At 39.6% G+C, this 21,591-nt stretch overlaps 1 protein-coding gene across 4 annotated transcripts in view; it reads left to right on the top strand.

Annotated features, from left to right (window-relative positions):
• Positions 1–21,591, top strand: part of LOC5575432 (probable methylthioribulose-1-phosphate dehydratase) — a 172,858-nt gene that overhangs the window by 32,005 nt on the left and 119,262 nt on the right. For 3 of the 4 annotated variants that reach the window (XM_001655702.2, XM_001655700.2, XM_011494673.2), the window contains exons 2-3: positions 9,841–9,935; positions 9,998–10,111. In XM_001655702.2, coding sequence (XP_001655752.2) covers positions 9,841–9,935; positions 9,998–10,111 — 209 coding nt within the window. Of the gene's footprint in view, positions 1–9,840; positions 9,936–9,997; positions 10,112–21,591 lie in introns of those variants that run through there. The other variant, XM_001655705.2, reaches the window with a different exon arrangement.

Raw genomic sequence — 21,591 nt, 5'->3', positions numbered from 1 at the left:
TGGATACAATACAGCGTATTGTAATTGAATGTCGAAGCAATATTATTCTTGTTTGGATATACAATTCAAAAACAATATAATATATTGTAACAGAACATTGTATTGCTTTTAATTGGTTTTATACCTTACAATTTCTATCAAATTCCTATTTTCGCGTAAAACAACTGTTGCTTTTTTTTCGATGTAGCTTTGCTGAAAGAAACAAAGAAAACAAGTTCAGAAAGCAAGAAATCTCGATTACTTTTTCAAATCGACGTAAGTAACTTCCATACGGTTTTGAGAAAATTAATTCAGAAGAATCACAACCTGTCTTCTAAAACTGTTTTAAAATGAATCACCTTTTTAACATTTTTTCGACGTGTACATTGCTTAACTTTTGCATACAATGAGTTCGCGTTCAAAAACTATGGAGTTCGTATTATTTCACACAAGAATTTTATGACAAAATTATAAGCCGTTTTATTCAGTTACTTGCGACGTTTTTCTACCAGTGTAAAATCGACTCAAGTATTGCGAATATTTTGTAAAATTTTACTTTAGTCCAGTTAGTTGCGCGCCGGCCAGTTACGCGCCAGGGTTACGCGCTGCCCAGATGCATTGTGTGTGGCCAACGAAAACGAGGACAAATGTCAAAATTGGTCTACCAGCTGACCGTTGTGAAGTGTTTATGCATGCTGCAAGGTACTGAATTTTTGATTTTTCTTAAAAACTCCAACTTTGACATACTGTATCAATTAAACTATAGAAGATCTTGCCCTTAGATTCCAGGATTATCTTGATAGAAGTGTTTACTATGGAATGATGTATGTACAGAAAAAACCTATCAGAACAAGTCATTTTTTTGATTATTGGCCACCTGATCGCCTATAGTGTAACACTAAGCTGAGAAAGCAGAAGAAGAAGCTCATCAGTTCTAGTGAATTTTGCTGTGCTCCGTTCGTTTTGAATTGTTCTCCCTCGCACAGAAGGTATTGTATATCCACTTGAATGTTGGATTATCCCGGCTATTTAGAAGACTGTTCGAAACAGTCGTTGAAAATCGAGGGGAATCTCAATGTATTCCATCCAGATGAAACAATGTTGCGAATGTTGTATAAACACATAATTAGGTTAACTATACATACCTTACGCGCAATAAACTATTACCAGCTATTGAATTGTTTCATTGAACCTGTATTTTGACCACTAAAAATATTTATTACAAGTTGAATTTTGTTTAGTGAAACATACTTTCATAAACATTCCATCCAACCACCCCTCATTTTCCGAGCCGTGCAGCCGGCAGCCGAGTGTCAACAACAGCTGTTTTGGAAATCTGACTCGACGCCCACTCTGCTGTCCTTGTTGCTCTACTTGAAAGAGTAGGGGTGCTCGTTTGCGTGCGAAAAACTTCTCGCTCGTTGATGCTGCCAAATCTGACAGCGACTGTTTCACCGACCGTTTAGAACGACGACTGTTTCAAACGGTCGCGAACAGTTAGGAACTGAACGGTCAATAAACATTCAAAAAATGTACATGGTGTGATTGAAATTTGGGAACGAAGTATAAATTTATGCTCCCGATAAAAATATACAGCTTAGTCTGTCAAATCGTATAGTGAAAATATAGGATGCCATCCCTTGTGTCATCCCACTGGTTAACATTCACTAAAAATGATTGTCTTTAAAAGAATAATACTAAAACTGGGGATCAGATTTGAAGGAAATGGTCCATAATGAGAAGAAGTAATGGACAATTGAATGAAACACATCTGCTTGGTTTGATATGTTGAGGCTAAACTGATTGATTAATCTGTACAATAATGAATGGCATACCTTGATTAACTATTCAATTCGAGAGTTAATATGCTAACATCCCCCCTTAATCGAGAATCCGTCCAATTCCAATTGTTTGTCTTTCGGTTTCGAATCTGGGTGCCGGAACCGCCTTCGTCAGTAGATCAGCCAACTGTTGTTGACTGCCAACATGCTACAAACCAATCACGTTCTCTTCGATCTTCTCCCGCACGAAATGATGGCGAATGTCGATGTGCTTACTGCGTGGAGCATAACCGAATTCCCTTTCCGCTAGGTGAATCTTGTTGTCGCAATAGATTGTAATTTTCTCAGCAACGCCGGATAGTTCCTGTCGTAGTCCTAGCCACCAGATAGCTTCTTGGGTTGCTGCCGATACCGCCATATATTCCGCTTCAGTTGTCGACAAGGCCACTGTCGATTGCCTTCGACTATTCCACGAAATCGGTCCACCTGATTTCATGAAAACATATCCCGTGATTGACCTCCGCGTCTCGACGTCGTTTCCTCAGTCTGCATCACTGAATCCAGTCAACCTTTCGTCTCCTTGCTTCCTGTAAATAATTTTCATCTCCTTCGTTCCTTTCAGGTACCGCAAAATGCGCTTCGCTGCCGTCCAGTGCGGTTTGCCTGGATCACTGCTAAACTGGCTGACTGCATTCACGGCAAAACTTATGTCCGGAAGCGTGCAACACGCCAGAAACTGTAGTCCTCCTACCAGCTCACGGAACGGAACTTTCTGCATCTGCTTTCGTTCTTCCTCGCTGCTCGGACTCATCTGCTTCGTCAATTTTTGATTGTGGTCCACCGGAGTCGCAATTGGATCACATTCCCCCATGCCGAACGGTTCAAGTAGCTGCTGAATGTACTGCTCTTGATCCAAACACACACTCTCCTTCTGTCGTGTCACTGGGATTCCGAGGACTTTGATTGAGGCCAATCCAAGATCCTTCATCATGTAAGCTGCTTCTTGAGATGGTTCACCCAACGCTGGTTGTTGGAAAATACGAGAAGGTCGTCGACCGCTACTATCAGAATCCGTCCGTTTTCAATCCGGTAATAAACGCACGTTTCGAACTTCGATTGCCTCAATTCAAAGCGCTTTAATTCTTTATCAAGCTTCTGGTTCCACATTCGGCTAGCTTGCTTCAATCCGTATATCGCTTTCTTCAGCTTACTCCTCGGACGATCAGAGTTAACGAATCCTTCTGGTTGCTCCATATAAATTTCGTCCTCCCCTAGCTCACCTTGCAGAAACGCGGTTACTGCATCCATCTGGTGAATCTTCAGGTTCAACCTGGCAGCTAACGATACTACTTGATGTGTACTACGGATGGTAGCATACCGGACCACAGGCGAGTAGGTTTTTTCGTAGTCGACACCCTTGATTTGAGAGTAGCCCTTGGTCACCAAACGGGCCTTGTACCGCTCGGTGGATACATCTGAATTGCTCTTAACCGTATACACCCACTTGCAACGAAGTGCTCTCCTTCCAACAGGCAACTGGGCGAGCTCCCAGGTCTGATTCCCCATCTGTGCTCGATACTCATCGACCATCGCCTCTTTCCAACGGTCGCTGTTCACGCACGAAATCGCTTCCTGGAACGTCTGAAGTTCAACGCTCACATCACCTGGGGTTACGCGCTGCCTCGCACTGCGCCTTACCAACTGTTATGGGTCATCTGGTTGCGGAGGGAGCACAGCAGGTTGTAGTTCGGAGCTCGTCATCTTGCGCCTGCAGATCTTCTTCACCTTCAACTTCCTCTGCAACTTCCATCTCACTCTGCACAACCATTTCGAAAGGTGCCTCTTGGGTGGGATCTTCCTCTCTCGGTGTAACTTGACCTGCCTTCAGGAATATCACTTCATCGACTAACTGCTACGAAAAAATGCTCGAAAACAATTCAATCGGGCAAAATTGACAAGAAATTGGTCTCTGTATAAAGAGGCCTTAACCAATTATAATAAAGAAATAAGAAGATCAAAGCGTAAAAATTGGAGATACATGTGCGAAGGCATAGAAAGTTCTCATGAAGCTGCAAGACTTCGGAAAGTTCTTTCTAAGGATCATAATAATGGTCTAGGTACGTTAAAAAAGGACGATGGGTCCTACACTGCAGATACACAAGAAAGTTTGGAATTAATGGTGAAAACTCATTTTCCTGGATCCATCCCCATAACAAATCGATCAAGAAATCAAGATATCAGTACCTCTTTAAATGGATCTGATAGATCCAATATTGAGGTTGCAGATATTTTTACATATTCTAAGATTGAATGGGCATTGGATTCTTTCGAATCTTTCAAAACACCTGGTTTAGATGGGATTTTTCCGGCGCATCTTCAAAAGTGCAAGGAAACTATTATCCCTATTCTAATGACTCTATTCAAATCTAGCTTTCTTCTGGGATATCTTCCAACTAAATGGAGGCAAGTCCGGGTAGTGTTTATACCGAAATCTAATAAAAAAGATAAAACAGTGCCAAAATCATTTAGGCCAATAAGTCTTACATCAATATTTTTAAAAATAAAGGAAAAGCTTATAGATGAGTACATTAAATCAAATATACTTAAAAATAAGCCATTAAGTAGAGCTCAATTCGCTTATCAGACTGGTAAGTCGACACTTTCAGCTCTCAATTCGCTGGTTTCAAAAATTGAAAAAACTTTTGACACTAAGGAGATACTATTGGCTGCTTTTCTCGATGTAGAAGGCGCGTTTGACAACGCTAGTTTTACATCGATGAAAAACGCCATGAGAAATCGAGATTTCCCTGAAAAAATGATTGAGTGGATAGAAGAGGTGCTATCTAGAAGGGAAATATCAGCATATCTAGGAGATTCAGTTGTAAAGGTAACAGCTGTTCAAGGCTGTCCGCAAGGGGGAGTTCTCTCTCCTCTTCTCTGGTCTCTGATTGTTGATGACCTACTTGTAAAGCTAAAGCTTCAAGGATTCGAAATAATTGGATTTGCAGATGATATTATTATTATAGTCCGCGGAAAATTCGATAAAACTGTTTCCGAGCGAATGCAAACAGCACTCAACTTAACCTTAGAATGGTGCAATAATGAAGGATTAAGTATAAATCCTGATAAAACTACAATAGTACCGTTTACAAGAAGACGTAAAATCTGCATTTCAGCTCTCAAAATAGGAGATACTAAACTATCCTTATCTCTTAGTGCCAAATTTGTAGGCGTTATATTAGATTGTAAGCTTGTTTGGAATAAGCATATAGAACAACAGATAGAAAAAGCAAGAAATGCTTTCTGGGGCTGCAAAAGAACCTTTGGTAAAAAATGGGGTCTGAAACCGAAGATGATATGCTGGATCTATTCGGCCATTGTTTCATACGCATCAATTTTTTGGTGGGAAAAAACCAAACAAGTCGCTACTCAAGCTAAGTTAAATAAACTACAAAGGCTTGCTACTATTTCAATTACTGGGGCAATACGAAATACCCCTTCAAATGCGTTGAACGCAATGTTAAATCTTCTTCCACTTCATGACTATATACAAATGGATGCAGTTAAGAGTGCTATCAAAGTCAGAAGGTCCTTAGATAGCGCTGATAGTGAACTAAAAGGACATATGACTATATTGAAGCACTTCAAAATAAGTCCAGTGTACTTAGTGAACGAAGATTATATGTTGAAGCGTAACTTTTTTGATCATCGTTTTTGGGTTGCTGATGTAACTCGCCAGGATTGGGACACAGGAGGACCAACTTTCCGATCTGGATCATTAATTTTTTTCACTGATGGTTCAAAACAAGATAACATGGTAGGGTCAGGAGTGTTTGGCCCAGGAGTAAATGTATCTTATGCACTGGGAAGTTGGCCAACAGTTTTTCAGGCCGAAATTTATGCCATTCTTGAATGCGCTGACATTTGTCTTAAAAGGCGCTACCGGAATGCTAATATATGTATTTGTTCGGATAGCAAAGCAGCCCTGAACGCTTTGAAGTCTAGAACTTACACATCAAGACTTGTTTGGGAGTGTTCCAAGCTACTGCAGCAGTTGTCCTATCGTAATAAGGTTAATCTATATTGGGTTCCTGGCCATTGCGGAATAGAAGGAAATGAAAAAGCTGATCAGTTAGCAAAACAAGGTTCTTCCATGCAATTTATAGGGCCTCAACCGTTCTTCGGAATGGCCTCTTGTGCTCTGAAAATGCAATTAAAGAGCTGGATGAAGGCAAACATTAAACTAAACTGGAAGAACGCAATGGACTCTCGTCAGTCCAAACGATTCATCGAACCAGACGCCTATCAAACGCTGAGGTTGTTAAACCTCAATAAACACGATCTAAGTACTTATACTGGCTTATTAACAGGCCACTGCCCCAGCAAACGTTACCTTAAAATTATAGGTAAATTGCCAGAAGATATGTGTCGTTTCTGTAAATTAGAAAGCGAAAGCACTGAACATTTGTTGTGCAAGTGTGTTGCACTATACCACAAGCGTTGTAGATATTTAGATAAAGGCTTGCTAGAGCCTAATGAAATTCAGTACTATCATCCAAAACAGGTACTACATTTTATCCGAAACGTAGTACCTGATTGGGATGCACGCCAATAGCTGTGGAGATAGTTACTTCATATAGAAACATATTTCTACAGTACGGCAAAAACAAAGAGGATAACACCACAATAGATCAACTTAATGGTCGCAGTTGTATCATGTCCCCACAGAGGAAAAAAAAAACTGCTACGTCCTGCGTCTTGAAGTTGTACACTCTGTATGCTTTCGAGTTCTCACTGTAGCCTATAAAGATGCAACGGTCTGATTTCTCGTCCCATTTCCGCCTCTTTTCCTAAGGAACATGCACCATGACCTCGCTTCCAAAAACACGTAGGTACGACAAATCGGGACGCATTCCCGTGAACTTCTCTTCAGGTGTGACTTGAAGACCTTTTGTCGGTGAACGGTTGACGACGTACGAAGCAGTAGCTACCGCTTCCGCCCAGAATCGCTTTCCAAGCCCGGCATCAAACAGCATTCTCTTAGCGCGCTCCACCAAGGTTCGGTTCATCCGTTCTGCAAGCCCATTCAGCTCCGGATTGTACGGAACCGTTGTCTCGTGGTGGATTCCAGCTCGACGCAAACACCGTCGCATCGCACGATTAACGTACTCCTTGCCGTTGTCCGTTCTGATCCGCTTGATTCGCTCTCCCGTTTGGTTCTTGACAAAAGACTTGAAATCTTCGAATGCTTCCAAAACGTCCGTTTCTCTTTTCTTTCTGGCGTTACGTCCCCACTGGGACAGAGCCTGCTTCTCAGCTTAGTGTTCTTATGAGCACTTCCACGGTTATTAACTGAGAGCTTACTATGCCAATTACCATTTTTGCATGTGTATATCGTGTGGCAGGTACGAAGATACTCTATGCCCTGGGAAGTCGAAAAAATTTCCAGCCCGAAAAGATCCTCGACCGGTGGGATTCGAACCCACGACCCTCAGCTTGGTCTTGCTGAATAGCTGCGCGTTTACCGCTACGGCTATCTGGACCCCCGTCCGTCTTTGATTTAAAAAAATACTCGGACGCCTTTCTGCTTGCATCATCGATGAATGTCAAAAAGTATCTACTTCCTCCCAACGATGTCGTCTCCATCGGCCCACAGAGATCGGAGTGAACCAGCTCGAGCACCCGATAAGCACGATGACCTTTCACCCTGAACGGTTGCCGCTGGTGCTAACCTTGATGCAGGAAACGCATTTTTCCATGTCTTCTTCTTCAAACTGTATGCCTGTCGCTATATTTTTCAGCCACTTCATACCGCCGACGGAGAGATGTCCCAATCGACGATGCCAATGTTGAAAACTGTTCTGCTCCCGTGTCACGTGAACCATCAGATCCTTGATCAGCTTCAGTTTGTAGTGGCCATCTGAATACTGTCCAACCGCTACAGTCTCCTTCGTGGGGCTAACGACCTTGCATGATTGCTTCTCGAACGTCACCTGATATCCGCTCTGGCAAATCTTACCCACGGAAAATAGATTCAAGGCTAAATCACACAGCACATCCTTCAAAGTGATTCCACATGACGAATCTCTAATGTCGGCTTCCAGGTTGACGACGCCCTTCGAGATGACGGAAGCTTTGGCATTATTTGCAACGTTGATACTTGACGGCACCTTCTCAGCTTCTTCCAAAAGCTTCCTGTTTCGGCACAGATGTGTTGTTGCACCAGAATCGAAATCCAGTCGCCATTGTCTTCTGACGACTTCACTGCGTTGTACGCCGCGTAGAATGCAGCGTGACCACTTTGCTTACCACGGGCTTCTCCTCGGGTTTCCTTACTCTCACTGGGTTTCTTCTGGCATTGGGATGCGTAGTTCCGGTGCAAGAAGGAAACACTTTATCGTAGATTTTTCTCCAGATTTCTGCTCTAGTTTCGAATGACTGTAGATGTAGGACGCACCATCGCTTGCCTTGCAATCGCTGCCGACCTTCACATCTTGTAAGATTTTTGCCTTGACGATGTCTGCCGTAAGCATCATACCCGACGACTCCAATCCCAGGATCATCGGTTGTTTCGGTAGACCTTTCATCAGCAAGCTCGCCAGCCAGCTGTCGTTTCTTAAAAATCCTACCTCCGAAAGCTGTTGACTCGTCGTAAACAGTTCGTTCACGTAGTCCTGAGTTGTCTGGCAAATGACCTCTTCATCCCGTTCAGCGCCAACCAGTCGAATTTTCGTTAATCTTCTCAACAGGCCAATCTTCCGGGTCGATCCGCTCGTAGGTATTGCACAAATTGTCCCACGCTTCTTTTGAGGTTTTGGCGTTCCGCACTAGTCCGTAAATCTTGGGATCGATGTTCAGACATATTGCTCGGAAACCTCGTCGCTTACCGCCGGATCACCATCCTGTCGGTCCTTCACATTGCACCATGTTCGTTCCTTGACCAGGATCATTTTGGTTGCGAAAGACTACGAGCTGTAGTTCTCCGAACCGCGTAAAACTTGCCACACCGGCAACGATACCGTGCTGCCCGGCAAACGATTTCCAACGGAGGCTTGATTCCTGGAACCATATTGAAGTCCATTTTCTTCTTCGGTCATCTCTTCAGAAAATTTGTTCGGGTTTGAATTTTTTTTCACCTCACCAAACAGAGCCGTTTCCTTAGCAACTGCCTGGAGCCCATAACCTAATGGACAATTGAATGAAACACGTCTGCTTGGTTTGATTATTACATTAATATTAATTAAAAGATATTAATCTGTACAATATTGAATGGCACACTATGATTAACTATTTAATTCGAGAGTTACTATGCTAACAAGGAGCCATGACAACGCCACCCCCCCTCCACCTCAAGTCTGATGGCTATTTACGCCTATTTCAAATCCCCTAATCGTCATAATTTATAATATTGTGCTCTGCAAGATAATTCCACGTAATGCGATTATCATAAAATGTCGATATACCGTCGCAGTGAAAATGAAAATCACCAAATGTTTCAGATTTAGCAAATTTGAAACATTTGCGTCCTTGAAAAACGAAAAAATCCAAGCCTACTCGAATTTTGACGTTGCGTTTGAATTGCGCGCATATCTTCTGCGCGTTACCGCCGCCGCTGGATGTGGATTTAAAATGAGCGCCGCAATATTATGAATCCGGTAGAAATCAAGACCAAAACTTTTTTTTATTCATTTTTTCGGGCCCCGAGCGTCTCAACTAATACATATGTGAATACACCCGATTCTGTTTTTGCACGTGGGATGCGTACCGTGCAAAAGAAGTTTTCAGGTCAAAATTTCAAAAATATAACACTATTTCTCGACGTTTCATGCAAAAATAAGGTTTTGGCGAAAAAAATGTATGGAAACTTTTTTTGCACGGCCGTGTAAAAAAAAATCCGTGCAAAAACAGGGTGCAGTGCGCTGTGTTCATAAAAATCGTAAGAGTGCAGCGCCACACTAAAAAAACTAATTTTAAAATGCGACGTGTTGAGGCGCGTTGCGAGTCAGTCGAATTTATTTACTAATCCGATTTCAAGATTTATTTCTCATTTTAATTATGAAATTGTTTGGAATATTTTTAGGAGCATCCCAGAAAGTTGATCCCAGAACTGTGTAAACAGTTTTATAATCTTGGATGGGTTACAGGGACTGGTGGAGGTATTAGCATCAAGCTTGAGTAATATGGAATAATGTTATATACTATATTTTATTTACAAACTTGTTTGTATTTTTCCACAGTGATGAAATTTACATTGCTCCATCAGGAGTGCAAAAAGAGCGGATTCTGCCAGATGACTTATTTATCCAAAATATCGATGGAGATGATCTGCAGCTGCCACCGGATTATAAAAAGTTAGTATACATTATTTTCGTTGTTCCGGACACCTGGGAGGGAGAAACCGATACTCAAACAAAATTTAACGGAGTACCCATCTTTCCACGCAGTGTATTTAAGCCAACTGAAAAACATCTCTTGTTTTAGTAGGGAGATATGGGGCAAGAGGGACCACCTCTAATTTACACGGGACAAAAGTGCCACCTCTAATTTAACGTAGTTCAAATCAATTTTTTTTTGTTTAACGCAGGATAAGAATACATTGAGTACTAATTTAGGGTTGTGTAAATATTACAGTTAGAAATGATTACCGTGGACGTACCATATTTGACGCGGTTAAGAAAATTCTAAATTCAAACACTTGTCAAATCGTCTAAATCTTTCCGATTTTGTTGAAAATTGAACATATGCTAGCTCAACTATTATAGAATTAGGGAAAAATCAGTAAAAAAATATTAAACGTTTTTTTATTCATGTTTAATTGACTTTTTGTGGAACACATTAGGTTCCTTAATTGACGCATCAATTCTTCAATGTGCCTAATTTGACGCACTATGTTCCTTATTTGACGCACTTACAAATAATTGCTAAAGTTCAAAATATACAAGAGTTTCAGTATTCAATAGTTCAATTAATTGAAAAAAGCGCTTTAGAGTGGACATAAAAGTTAGAACCAGTCTTCCCATGAACCGAACCGATGTGCAACTTTGGTTTGAACATTGCAACTTGTGTTGAACCACAAACGCGCTTCGTCTCTGTACCAGTGTATCAAACCGAACCCGGTACATGTGTACTTCGGTTCAAACTTTCGTTCAAACTTGGGTTCAAATAATGGCACAAAGCAGGCAGACAGAGAACGGTTGAAATCCACGCGGATAAATTTCTACGATCATATATGGAACTTTTTGGTTCAAATCACAAGACCCTTGAGGCTTGAATAAATGTTTCATTTAAGCAGATCAATTGAGATCAATACTTTGAGTAACATTCAGTGGTAACTTTATGAAAAAAACAAGGATTTTACTATATCAAACAACAAGACACGATAAGTAGAAATTGATAAGCGTGGATATCAACAATTTTCTGTCTCTCCGTTTGTGTCATCGTTCTGAACCTCGGATGCAACTGAAGATTTGCACCAAAATTTGAACCGTGGTTGCATTCGAGGTACAAATGGACCGGTTTTCGAACCGGCGTTTGAACCAATGTTCACTTTACACATGTTTGGGTTTAGGTTCAGTTTCGAGCGTTTCGGTTTGCACACGAAAATAGAGTACAAGGAGAGTACCGAAACCGCCTGAACCAACGTGTTCGGTGTTCGTTTGGGAAGACTGGTTAGAACCTTTGGAGAAAGTTTTGAATGACGTTATCCGGTAGTACTTTTGCTATGCGTTTAGTTAGTGTAGAAAATAACACCGGCGATTGAGTTCAATCCATAGTTAAGCATTATTGTTTAGTTTAATGCATTTTCGTCGCGATATCAGGCAAGGGAAAGTTTTGAAAACTACGTTGCGCTGGAACGGGGAAGATAGTTTCTAAAATAAGGAAAAATTGGTCAAAAACTAGAACGAAAACAACCGGTTCCAAAAATATCCGTTTAAGAATCTTCGTTACTTATTACACGTGAACTACGCCTACTTGTCCCATGTTCTATGTCACCCTTATGGACCGCGGGACAAATATGCGTAGAACTAACGGCAGTATGGTCTTCGAAATAGATCGAGAACCATATATGGGGTCATCCATAAAGTACTTCATGTTATTAGGGGGTAGGAGGTGTTCTGCACGATGTGACGAATCATATAAGTTTTTTGAAGGCTCCATATAAAAAGTGTGACGTAGGGCGGATAGCCGGGGTTTTTCTAGAAAATGGTATTTTTTGGTGACTCGTATCTCATGGACACCCCCTATTGTATAAATAATACGAAACAAACCATTGAACCTACACCTCACCTTCTGACGCATTTATTGAAGCTTCCTTGAAACATTAGGGGACGTCCATAAACCGCGATAAATTGTTCAATTATCAACCCCTCTCAACCTTGGCCACATTTATTTTATGAAAAGTGCGAATATTTTGTATGAATCGTTGCATTTCCCTGAACCTCCTCCTCTTCCTAAAAACGTTACGTAATCTATGGATGACCCTTTACATGTGATTACATAAAGCATTGGGTTGTTCTGCGGACGGATTTTTTTAATTGCAATCACCATAAATATTTCTTTTGCTATTATCGATTCAACAAAACATGCTGAACAAAATAGCAAATAATTAGGAACATTGTGTGCCTAATTTGACGCACAAGATTTTCATACAAAAATGTGTCTTAAACCTTAAAAATAGAAAAAAAATCGACGTCAATTTATGAATAAAAGAATATTACTGATTGTTGTTGATGATATTGCTGTAAAACAGCACAATATTTTCATGAAAATTGATTAATAATATTTAGCACATTCACTAAGGAATGAAAAAAATTGACGCACTTGTCGGGTGAATTTTCAAATAATTTTTATTTTTTGCCTATTATTAATCAAAAATAAACTTTTTTTGATTGATATCTTACAATAACATGTAAATGAAGATTAAGGAATAAATTTTTGAATGCTATTCTGAACTAGAATTAATTTATAATAAAAATAATTAGAAAATGCGTCAAGTTTGGACCCGCGTCAAATATGGTACGTTCACGGTAGTACAAAAAATTATAAAAATGTCTTTAACTCACCAACGCGAAAAATGCGAAATATTATAAGAATGTAAGACTGGAAAACAAGGTTTGACTCCCAATAAATACAAAACATATTGATTTTTCCGCACAGTATTGATGATTTACATTTTTTTTTTTTTTTTTTATCTTTATTAGAAAGATTTTCAGCCAGAGGCTGGTTTATCTCTGATTTACAATTGTTTAATATAGCTATGAAGAAATTTTTTCGAAAAAGTTCTTTTGACATTAAGTTTTACATATATATAAACAGTATGTCTTATGGGGCAAGAACGACACCACAATCACAGACAAACAGGATTCTATAACATTCCCCAGAAAACCATTCCCCCGAAACCCATTCCCCAGAATTTCATTCCCCAGAATGTACCATTCCCCAGAATTTCACTCCCCAGAATGAACCATTCCCCAGAAAATTATATACCTACTTTAAAGTTTTGAAATAATCTAGTTAAAAATACTTGAAAATGAAACTCCATACAAAGTTGTTTACAAGTACATGAGAAGATTAGCATTGGTGCTTTTTTTTTTTAAATTTCTTTATTAGTATTATTCCAAACATTACATTCATTTCTTATATCTAGGTGTTCTGTGTTATTAAACAACACTATCATCCTAATTTGGTAAAACAAATTTAAGATTTTATTAACATTTTGTTAACAACATATAACATTTCATTTGCCGTAGCAGTTCAGATTTTTTACAGGTGAGTTGATTTCACCTGCTTATAAGAGAAAAAAAAACGCTTTAAATATACTTAACCTAACTTAACCTAAACATATTACGCATTAATCGTGGCAATAGAAGATTGTAACGATTTTTGCCTGAAATTATTTATTATTTTATTTGACATTTGTTCCAATGTTTCAACATTGGATAGTCTATGTAACTCATTGGTACTATACCAGGGAGGAAGCCTCAGAATCATTTTCAAAATTTTATTTTGAATTCTCTGCAGAGCTTTCTTCCTGGTATTACAACAGCTAGTCCATATTGGTACAGCATACAACATGGCTGGCCTGAAAATTTGTTTGAATATCAAAAGCTTGTTCTTAAGACAAAGTTTTGATTTTCTATTAATAAGGGGATAAAGACATTTTACATATTTATTACATTTGGCTTGAATGCCCTCAATGTGATTTTTGAAAGTTAAATTCTTATCAAGCATGAGCCCTAGATACTTAACTTCATCTGACCAATTTATTGGAATCCCTCTCATCGTGACAACATATCTACTTGAAGGTTTCAAATAAAGAGCTTTTGGTTTATGTGGGAATATTATTAGTTGAGTTTTGGAAGCATTAGGAGAAATCTTCCATTTATGCAAGTATGAAGAAAAAATATCCAAACTTTTTTGCAATCGACTACAGATGACACGCAGGCTTCGACCTTTGGCGGAGAGGCCTGTGTCATCCGCAAACAAAGATTTTTGACATCCCTGAGGTAACTCAGGTAAGTCAGATGTGAAAATATTGTATAATATTGGTCCCAAAATGCTGCCTTGAGGAACACTAGCTCTTACAGGAAGTCTTTCAGATCTGGAGTTCTGATAATTAACCTGAAGTGTACGATTTGACAGATAACTTAGAATTATTCTAACAATGTATGTTGGAAAATTAAAGTTTTTTAATTTTACAATCAAACCTTCATGCCAAACACTGTCAAATGCTTTTTCTATGTCTAGAAGAGCAAGACCAGTAGAATAGCCTTCAGATTTGTTGGAACGGATCAAATTTGTTACACGTAAAAGTTGATGAGTGGTCGAATGTCCATGGCGGAATCCGAACTGTTCATTGGCAAAAATTGAATTTTCGTTGATGTGGGCCATCATTCTGTTCAAAATAACCTTTTCAAAAAGTTTACTGATGGAGGAGAGCAAACTGATTGGACGATAGCTAGAAGCTTCTGCAGGATTTTTGTCTGGTTTTAAAATTGGAACAACCTTAGCATTTTTCCATTTGTCAGGAAAATATGCTAATTGAAAACATTTGTTAAATATATCAACTAGGAATGATAAGCTACTTTCTGGAAGTTTCTTGATGAGTATGTAGAAAATTCCATCATCGCCAGGAGCTTTCATATTTTTGAATTTTTTTAATAATAGTTCTCACTTCTTCCAAATCAGTCTCCCAGGCATTTTCGAAAACGTTCTCTTGATTAAGAATATTTTCGAACTCCTGAGTAACTTCATTTTCAATTGGACTAGTAAGTCCTAAATTAAAATTGTGCGCACTTTCAAACTGCATAGCAAGTTTTTGAGCTTTTTCGCAATTAGTTAGTAATAATTTGTTTTCATCTTTCAATGCCGGCATAGGCTTCTGAGGTTTTTTCAAGATTTTAGATAATTTCCAAAAGGGCTTAGAGCCAGGGTCCAATTGAGAAATTTTATTTTCAAAATTTTTGTTTCTTAATTGAGCAAAACGCTTTTTGATTCCTTTCTGCAAATCTCCTGATTCCAAATTTGCCTTCTCCTCACGTTTTTAAGACGGATCAAGAGTTTAAGATCATCGTTTATAATCACGGATTCAAATTTTACTTCACATTTTGGAATTGCAATGCTTCTGGCTTCAACAATGGAATTTGTTAAAGTTTCAAGAGCATTGTCAATATCAAGTTTAGTTTCTAAAGAAATGTTAACATCAAGATTAGAGTCAACACACGTTTTATATATATTCCAGTCGGCTCGTAAATAATTGAAAGTGGAGCTGATAGGATTTAGAATCGCTTCAGGGGATATTTGAAATGTAACAGGGACATGATCAGAATCAAAATCAGCATGAGTAACTAATTGGCTACAAAGATGACTAGAGTCGGTTAAGACCAAGTCAATCGTAGATGGATTTCTAGAAGAGGAAAAACATGTAGGGCTATCAGGGTATTGAATTGAGAAATATCCTGAAGAGCACTCATCAAATAAAATTCTGCCGTTGGAATTACTTATTCCATGACCGATGTTTGGCATTAAAGTCACCAATGACAAAAAATTTTGACTTATTGCGAGTCAATTTTCGCAAGTCAGTTTGGAGCAAATTAACTTGCTGTCCAGAGCATTGAAAAGGCAAATAGGCAGCTATAAAAGTATATTTACCAAACTGTGTTTCAACAGAAACACCTAAAGTTTTAAAAACTTTAGTTTCAAATGATGAAAACAGTTGATGTTTTATACGCCTATGAATGATGATTGCAACCCCCCCACATGCCCCATCAAGTCGATCATTACGATAAACAAAAAAGTTAGGATCTCTTTTGAGTTTAGATTCAGGTTTTAAATACGTTTCGGTAATAACTGCTATATGCACGTTATTAACCGTAAGAAAATTAAACAGCTCGTCCTCTTTACCATTCAGAGAACGAGCATTCCAATTTAAAATATTTAAATTATTATTTGGATCCATTAGAAAAAACGTAATCCAATAACAATTTGATTTGTAAATTTTACACCTACTGGGACTGCTTCAGTCATAGTGGTGGCTTTGAACATTGCATCAATCATTAGATTCAATTGTTCAGTTAGAAAATTAAAATCAGAGGCAGACATGTCTTGTGATTTCCCACTAGAATTTCCGGTAGACGAAGAAGCGGAATAACCTGTGGCGGTAGGGATTTTTTCCCTTTGATTTGAAACAAGTAGAATGGGTACCCATGGATCGAACAGGGGAGGAGTTCAAATTTCCTGCTACGATATCGGCAAAGGATTTACCGTGGGTAGATACATTCGAAATTGAAAGATTCGAACGGCTACCCGACGGATTAAAATTAGTTTGTAAATGAGCATGATTATGATCTTCCTGATGGGTATGATTCATGATCAAGCGATCGTTAACTGAAAAATGAGCATTGTTCGATACTCTACCAGGCAAATTGCGGAAACGACCGTTATCGTAACGGATATTATCTTTCATCTGCCTGGCACGAGCCTCAATGACCCTTTTGCGTGAAGGGCATTCCCAAAAGTTAGCTTTATGAGGGCCCTTGCAATTGGCGCATTCAAACTTTCTGGTATATTCTTTCACAGGACAGACGTCCTTAGCGTGAGAAGAACCTCCGCAAATCATGCATTTAGCATGCATGCGACAATTTTTTGTACCATGACCCCACTTTTGGCACAGACGGCACTGAGTGGGGTTCTGGTAATTTCCTCCAGGTTTCTGGAAATGTTCCCATGTCACACGGACATCGAACATAAGTTTTGCTTTTTCTAAAGCTTTAATATTATTTAGTTCTTTTTTGTTAAAGTGAACTAAATAATATTCTTGAGAAAGCCCTTTCCGAACAATGCCAGATTGGGTTCTCTTTTTCATAATGATTACTTGAACTGGGGAAAATCCAAGTAAATCATTTATTCCATTTTTGATCTCTTCAGGTGACTTATAGTCACTTGAGAGACCTTTCAAGACAACTTTGAACAAACGTTCAGTTTTGTCGTCATAAGTAAAAAAATTGTGCTTCTTCTCTTCAAGATGTCTGAGAAGAAGTTCGCGATCTTTAAGAGTTTCCGGCAAAACGCGACAGTCTCCTTTCTTTGCGATTTGGAAGGAAACCTTGATTCCCCTAATGGAGTTCAAGATCTCTTGCCCAAAATCCCCCAAATTCGGAACAACTGACCACGATAGGCGGCACTCTTTGCTTCCTCACTTGAATCAAAGAGCCTGGGCTAGAGGCTGCTTCGATTTGGTGTTCGGAAAATGATTCTATAACATTCCCCAGAAAACCATTCCCCCGAAACCTGTTCCCCAGAATTCCATTCCCCAGAATCTCATTCCCCAGAATGTACCATTCCCCAGAATGTACCATTCCCCAGAATTTCACTCCCCAGAATTAACCATTCCCCAGAAAACAAATCCCCAGAATGGACTATTCCCCAGAAAATTATATACCTATTTCAAAGTTTCAAAATAATCTTGTTAAAAATATGTATTTGCAACTCCATACAAAGTTCTTTACAAATAAATGAGAAGATTTGCATTGGTGCTAATTATGAACACTTTACGCATAATTCCAATTTCATATGCAAATGAACTATCACAGTAGTTTTACTTTCATTGGCACTTATGAAGACTAGTAGATCATTCTAGGGGGAAACACAATATCCAATATTTGTTTAAAAGAATATGCAACTCATCACTATTCTGCACAAAATAGAGCTACACTTTTCTTTTGGTATAGTAGTTTCCAAATGTATAATTTCACATGTATGTTTTATCAAATGTAGTGATATATCCAGCTTTTCATCAATTTTTAAGGTGAAAGTTCAATGAACACGTAAACATAATGTTGCCACCCACTCGAGCCACCCGCTAAAGCACCCTCTCAAGCCACCGAACAAGGCGGAGCACAATGTTATGTGCGTCGGCCAAAAATAAATCATCATGTTCCATGTATACCTCCACCCACAGAATTATGTAGGCAGTATTACTAGCACACGTTTCATACAAAGGTATTATTGTCGATATGAATTCATCAACAACTTCATGAAAGCTCAAAATCACAATTTATTTCATTTGGTAGTGAAAACATGTTTTTTGACCAAAATTATGAGCATTTTCCACACCATGCGTGTGTTGTTTACTTTTTTTTGGCAGTTTTCTCCTCTCATCTCTCGCTTTTCAAGGACGTAGAATGTTGCCATCAGTATACATTTGCATTCTACAGTCAATTGTACTGTATAATATCTAATATTCATTTTTGCTGCTAAATGGCGTCGTACATTGTTTTTTCTCACGCATAAAAATGTTTTGCAACACTTGTGACATTCTACACCTTTTGAGTGTTATGAAATTGTAAAATACGTAGTTGTAGCAAGTGTATGAATATCCAAAACATTTCAATTCCAAACATAAAAACTGACATCACTTCCAATCAGTTAGAATTGCGCTCTCGTTTCATAAACAATGTTGGCTCAGTGAATTTACGTTCCGGTGCTGCTTTTCGAGCACAAATTGATAAATTTAAGTGGATTGCTCCCAGGAGTACGTTGCGTGAAAAGTTAAAGTGTTTCAAGTATTGCATCAAATTTTTGAATGGCTACGGTGAGTAGAAATACCATTTAAAGTGAGTTTAAGAACGGGCACCGAAAAACTAGCAAACAATTTTTTTTTTACCATTGATTTATTTATGAGGCTCATTTGTTTAATAAAAAACTTTACGGAGCCGACATCATTTTTAACAATCAGTTACATAAAATTTTCAATAAGCTCAATAGTACCTAATAAAGAGCTTTACGAGCACACTTCTTCTTTGGGCGTGTACCTGATCCGGAACCAGAGCTGGAATGGGAAGCCGCAGATTGAGCTCGTCGCTGGCTGGCATGTGGGTTTCCCATGAACTGTTGGATTGCCTTGGCCACCAGTTCCACTTTCTCCGCTGTCAGCGTAAAACACCTTCTGCTTCCTTGTGGTATTGCTTCGTCCGATGTGGGGTGGGGTTCCTCTTCCGATTCTGAACCGCTTGTATCCTGTTCGATGAGCTCCTCTTCTAACACTTCGATGATTTCATTGTCTGCCGCGTCCAATGACACCTTCTCAACAGGCAAGGCGACCATTCCCGCCACAACGCCAGCATAAGAACAATCCTCCGACTTTTCCTGACGTGCTTTCCGCTGATCGTTCTTCCGAATTCGACGCTGAGGGCAAGAGCTCTTCCGGTGACCCTCTGCTTGACATAAAAAACAAGTGTCCTTAAGCTCTTCGTAAAAGACTCTTCCTTTCAGGCCAACAACATCAATTGACGGTGGGATATTTTTTTCGACCTCCATATACACACCACGTACTCCAGTGTACATGTGGTCGAGACCTAGTTCCGCGGGAAACTTTTCTCGGACCACACGTTCAATCTTTCCGAATGCTTCCAGTACCACAGTCAAGCGATCATCCCTTAGCTCCGGTGGAAGATCAAAAACACGGACGTACCGCATGTTGGTACCCGCGATCGACATCCGGACTTCTACCGATTTACCACTTGCATAAGTGAATTTCTTTGGTGCCGCATTTTTCCTCAATGAATCTTCCATTGCCTCAAGTGAAGCAAACTTTATAAACAGCGATCGATCGTGTGCCGTTTTATATGCTGATTCCATCAGCAACACGTCCGTGTCCAACTGTTTAAGAAAGTTGGCAATCTCCACCCAGGAGGGTCTTGGACTACCAGCTGGGAAACGGAATTGAACCGTGTTAATAAACATCTCACTGACATTCATAGTGGATGTTGTGTGGTTCGAAATGCACCACAAACGACCGACAATTTGCACGTCCGAGAACAAAGCAAAATCACTGGTGCTTGATTTCGACTACCTAGACCGCACAAGCTGAAGGTAAAAAAAGCTATCAGAAGAACGAGCACCGAACTCGTCTGTACCGAACGACTGTTGCGACAGAACTGTGCCAGCAAACAATATCTCGGTGCGTGAAGAAGAAGTGATTCGGTAGTGCGTGGTATTTTACAACACAAATCACAGCAATAACTACGTGTTTGCATTCAAAAAGTGGTAATTTGTGAAAAAACACATTATGGAATGCCTTCAGTTCAGAAACCACTCCTCTACAATAAGGTTAGTACCTTCAAATAATCATTTTTTTGTGATCGCTCTCCAAAACACTGCGAGAAGCGTGGGAGGAGGGAGCGGGAAGTGAAGGGGGAAGTAAGGTGCCATATTAGAGGCCATTTTGGTACTCATGGGGATATGTCCTTAAGGAAGGTGCATCAAAGCTTACCTTTTGGGGCTATCCCGAATGGAATAAAGACGTTCGTAGTTTCATGTTATACGTCGATATAACTATTACGTAAATTCGGCAAACTAAAAAGGTACTATTCTGCACATTAAAATGATACGCCCTTCTTTTCGTCAATGACTTATTTAATTTTGCACAAAATAATTATACATCCTTCTTTCAGTCTTATCCTGTTGACGATATAGACAAAATGTTCCGTAGGGATACCATATGGCAAGAAGGCATTTGGCATGATTGATTAAATAATCAAGGACCATTTTACATAATGGTCATTTGGCCAGTGACCATTTGGCATAACATGAAGAACATCCTTTCTGAAAAGAAGGAACAGAAGTATGGCTGGATGCCTAGTGCTCATTATGCCAAATGGCCGCTCAGTGTTTCATATAATTTGCTATATGGGCTTTCCATCGTTATATTTTTCCTATATCATTAATAAGATAAGACTGAAAAAAGGGTTCATCACTATATAGACAAAAATAAACATATATTTTGTACATGTTATGGGCATTTACCGAAAGAAGGGTGTATCATTATAATATGCAAAATAATCATGAATAGGGGGATTAGGATTCATATTTTGGAACGATACAGACTGAAGCGGAAACAGCAAACCCGCCTATTCCGGGACAAAAAGCGCCGCCTGGAAGAGGTGGAATGTCAAGAGATGGAGTTGCTGTACCGTTCCCAAGAAACGCGGAAGTTCTATCAGAAGCTCAACACATCCCGCAAAGGCTTCGTACCGCGAGCTGAGATGTGCCGGGATAAGGATGGGAGCATCTTGACGGACGGACGCGAGGTGATCGAAAGGTGGAAGCAGCATTACGATGAACACCTGAATGGCGCAGAGAACACAGGCACAGAAGGTCAGGACAGCGAAGGCGATGGCTACGTCAGCACAGCGGACAGCAGAAATCAACCAGCTCCCACGATGGGTGAAGTTAAGGATGCCATTCAACAGCTCAAGAACAACAAGGCCGCTGGCAAGGATGGTATCGGAGCCGAACTCATCAAGATGGGCCCGGACAGGTTGGCCGCTTG

Source organism: Aedes aegypti, chromosome 1, assembly GCF_002204515.2.
Source record: "Aedes aegypti strain LVP_AGWG chromosome 1, AaegL5.0 Primary Assembly, whole genome shotgun sequence".
Classification (NCBI taxonomy): Eukaryota; Metazoa; Arthropoda; class Insecta; order Diptera; family Culicidae; genus Aedes; species Aedes aegypti.
The sequence above is the reverse complement of the archived record's forward strand: the minus strand, read 5'-3'. Positions and strand labels throughout refer to the sequence as shown.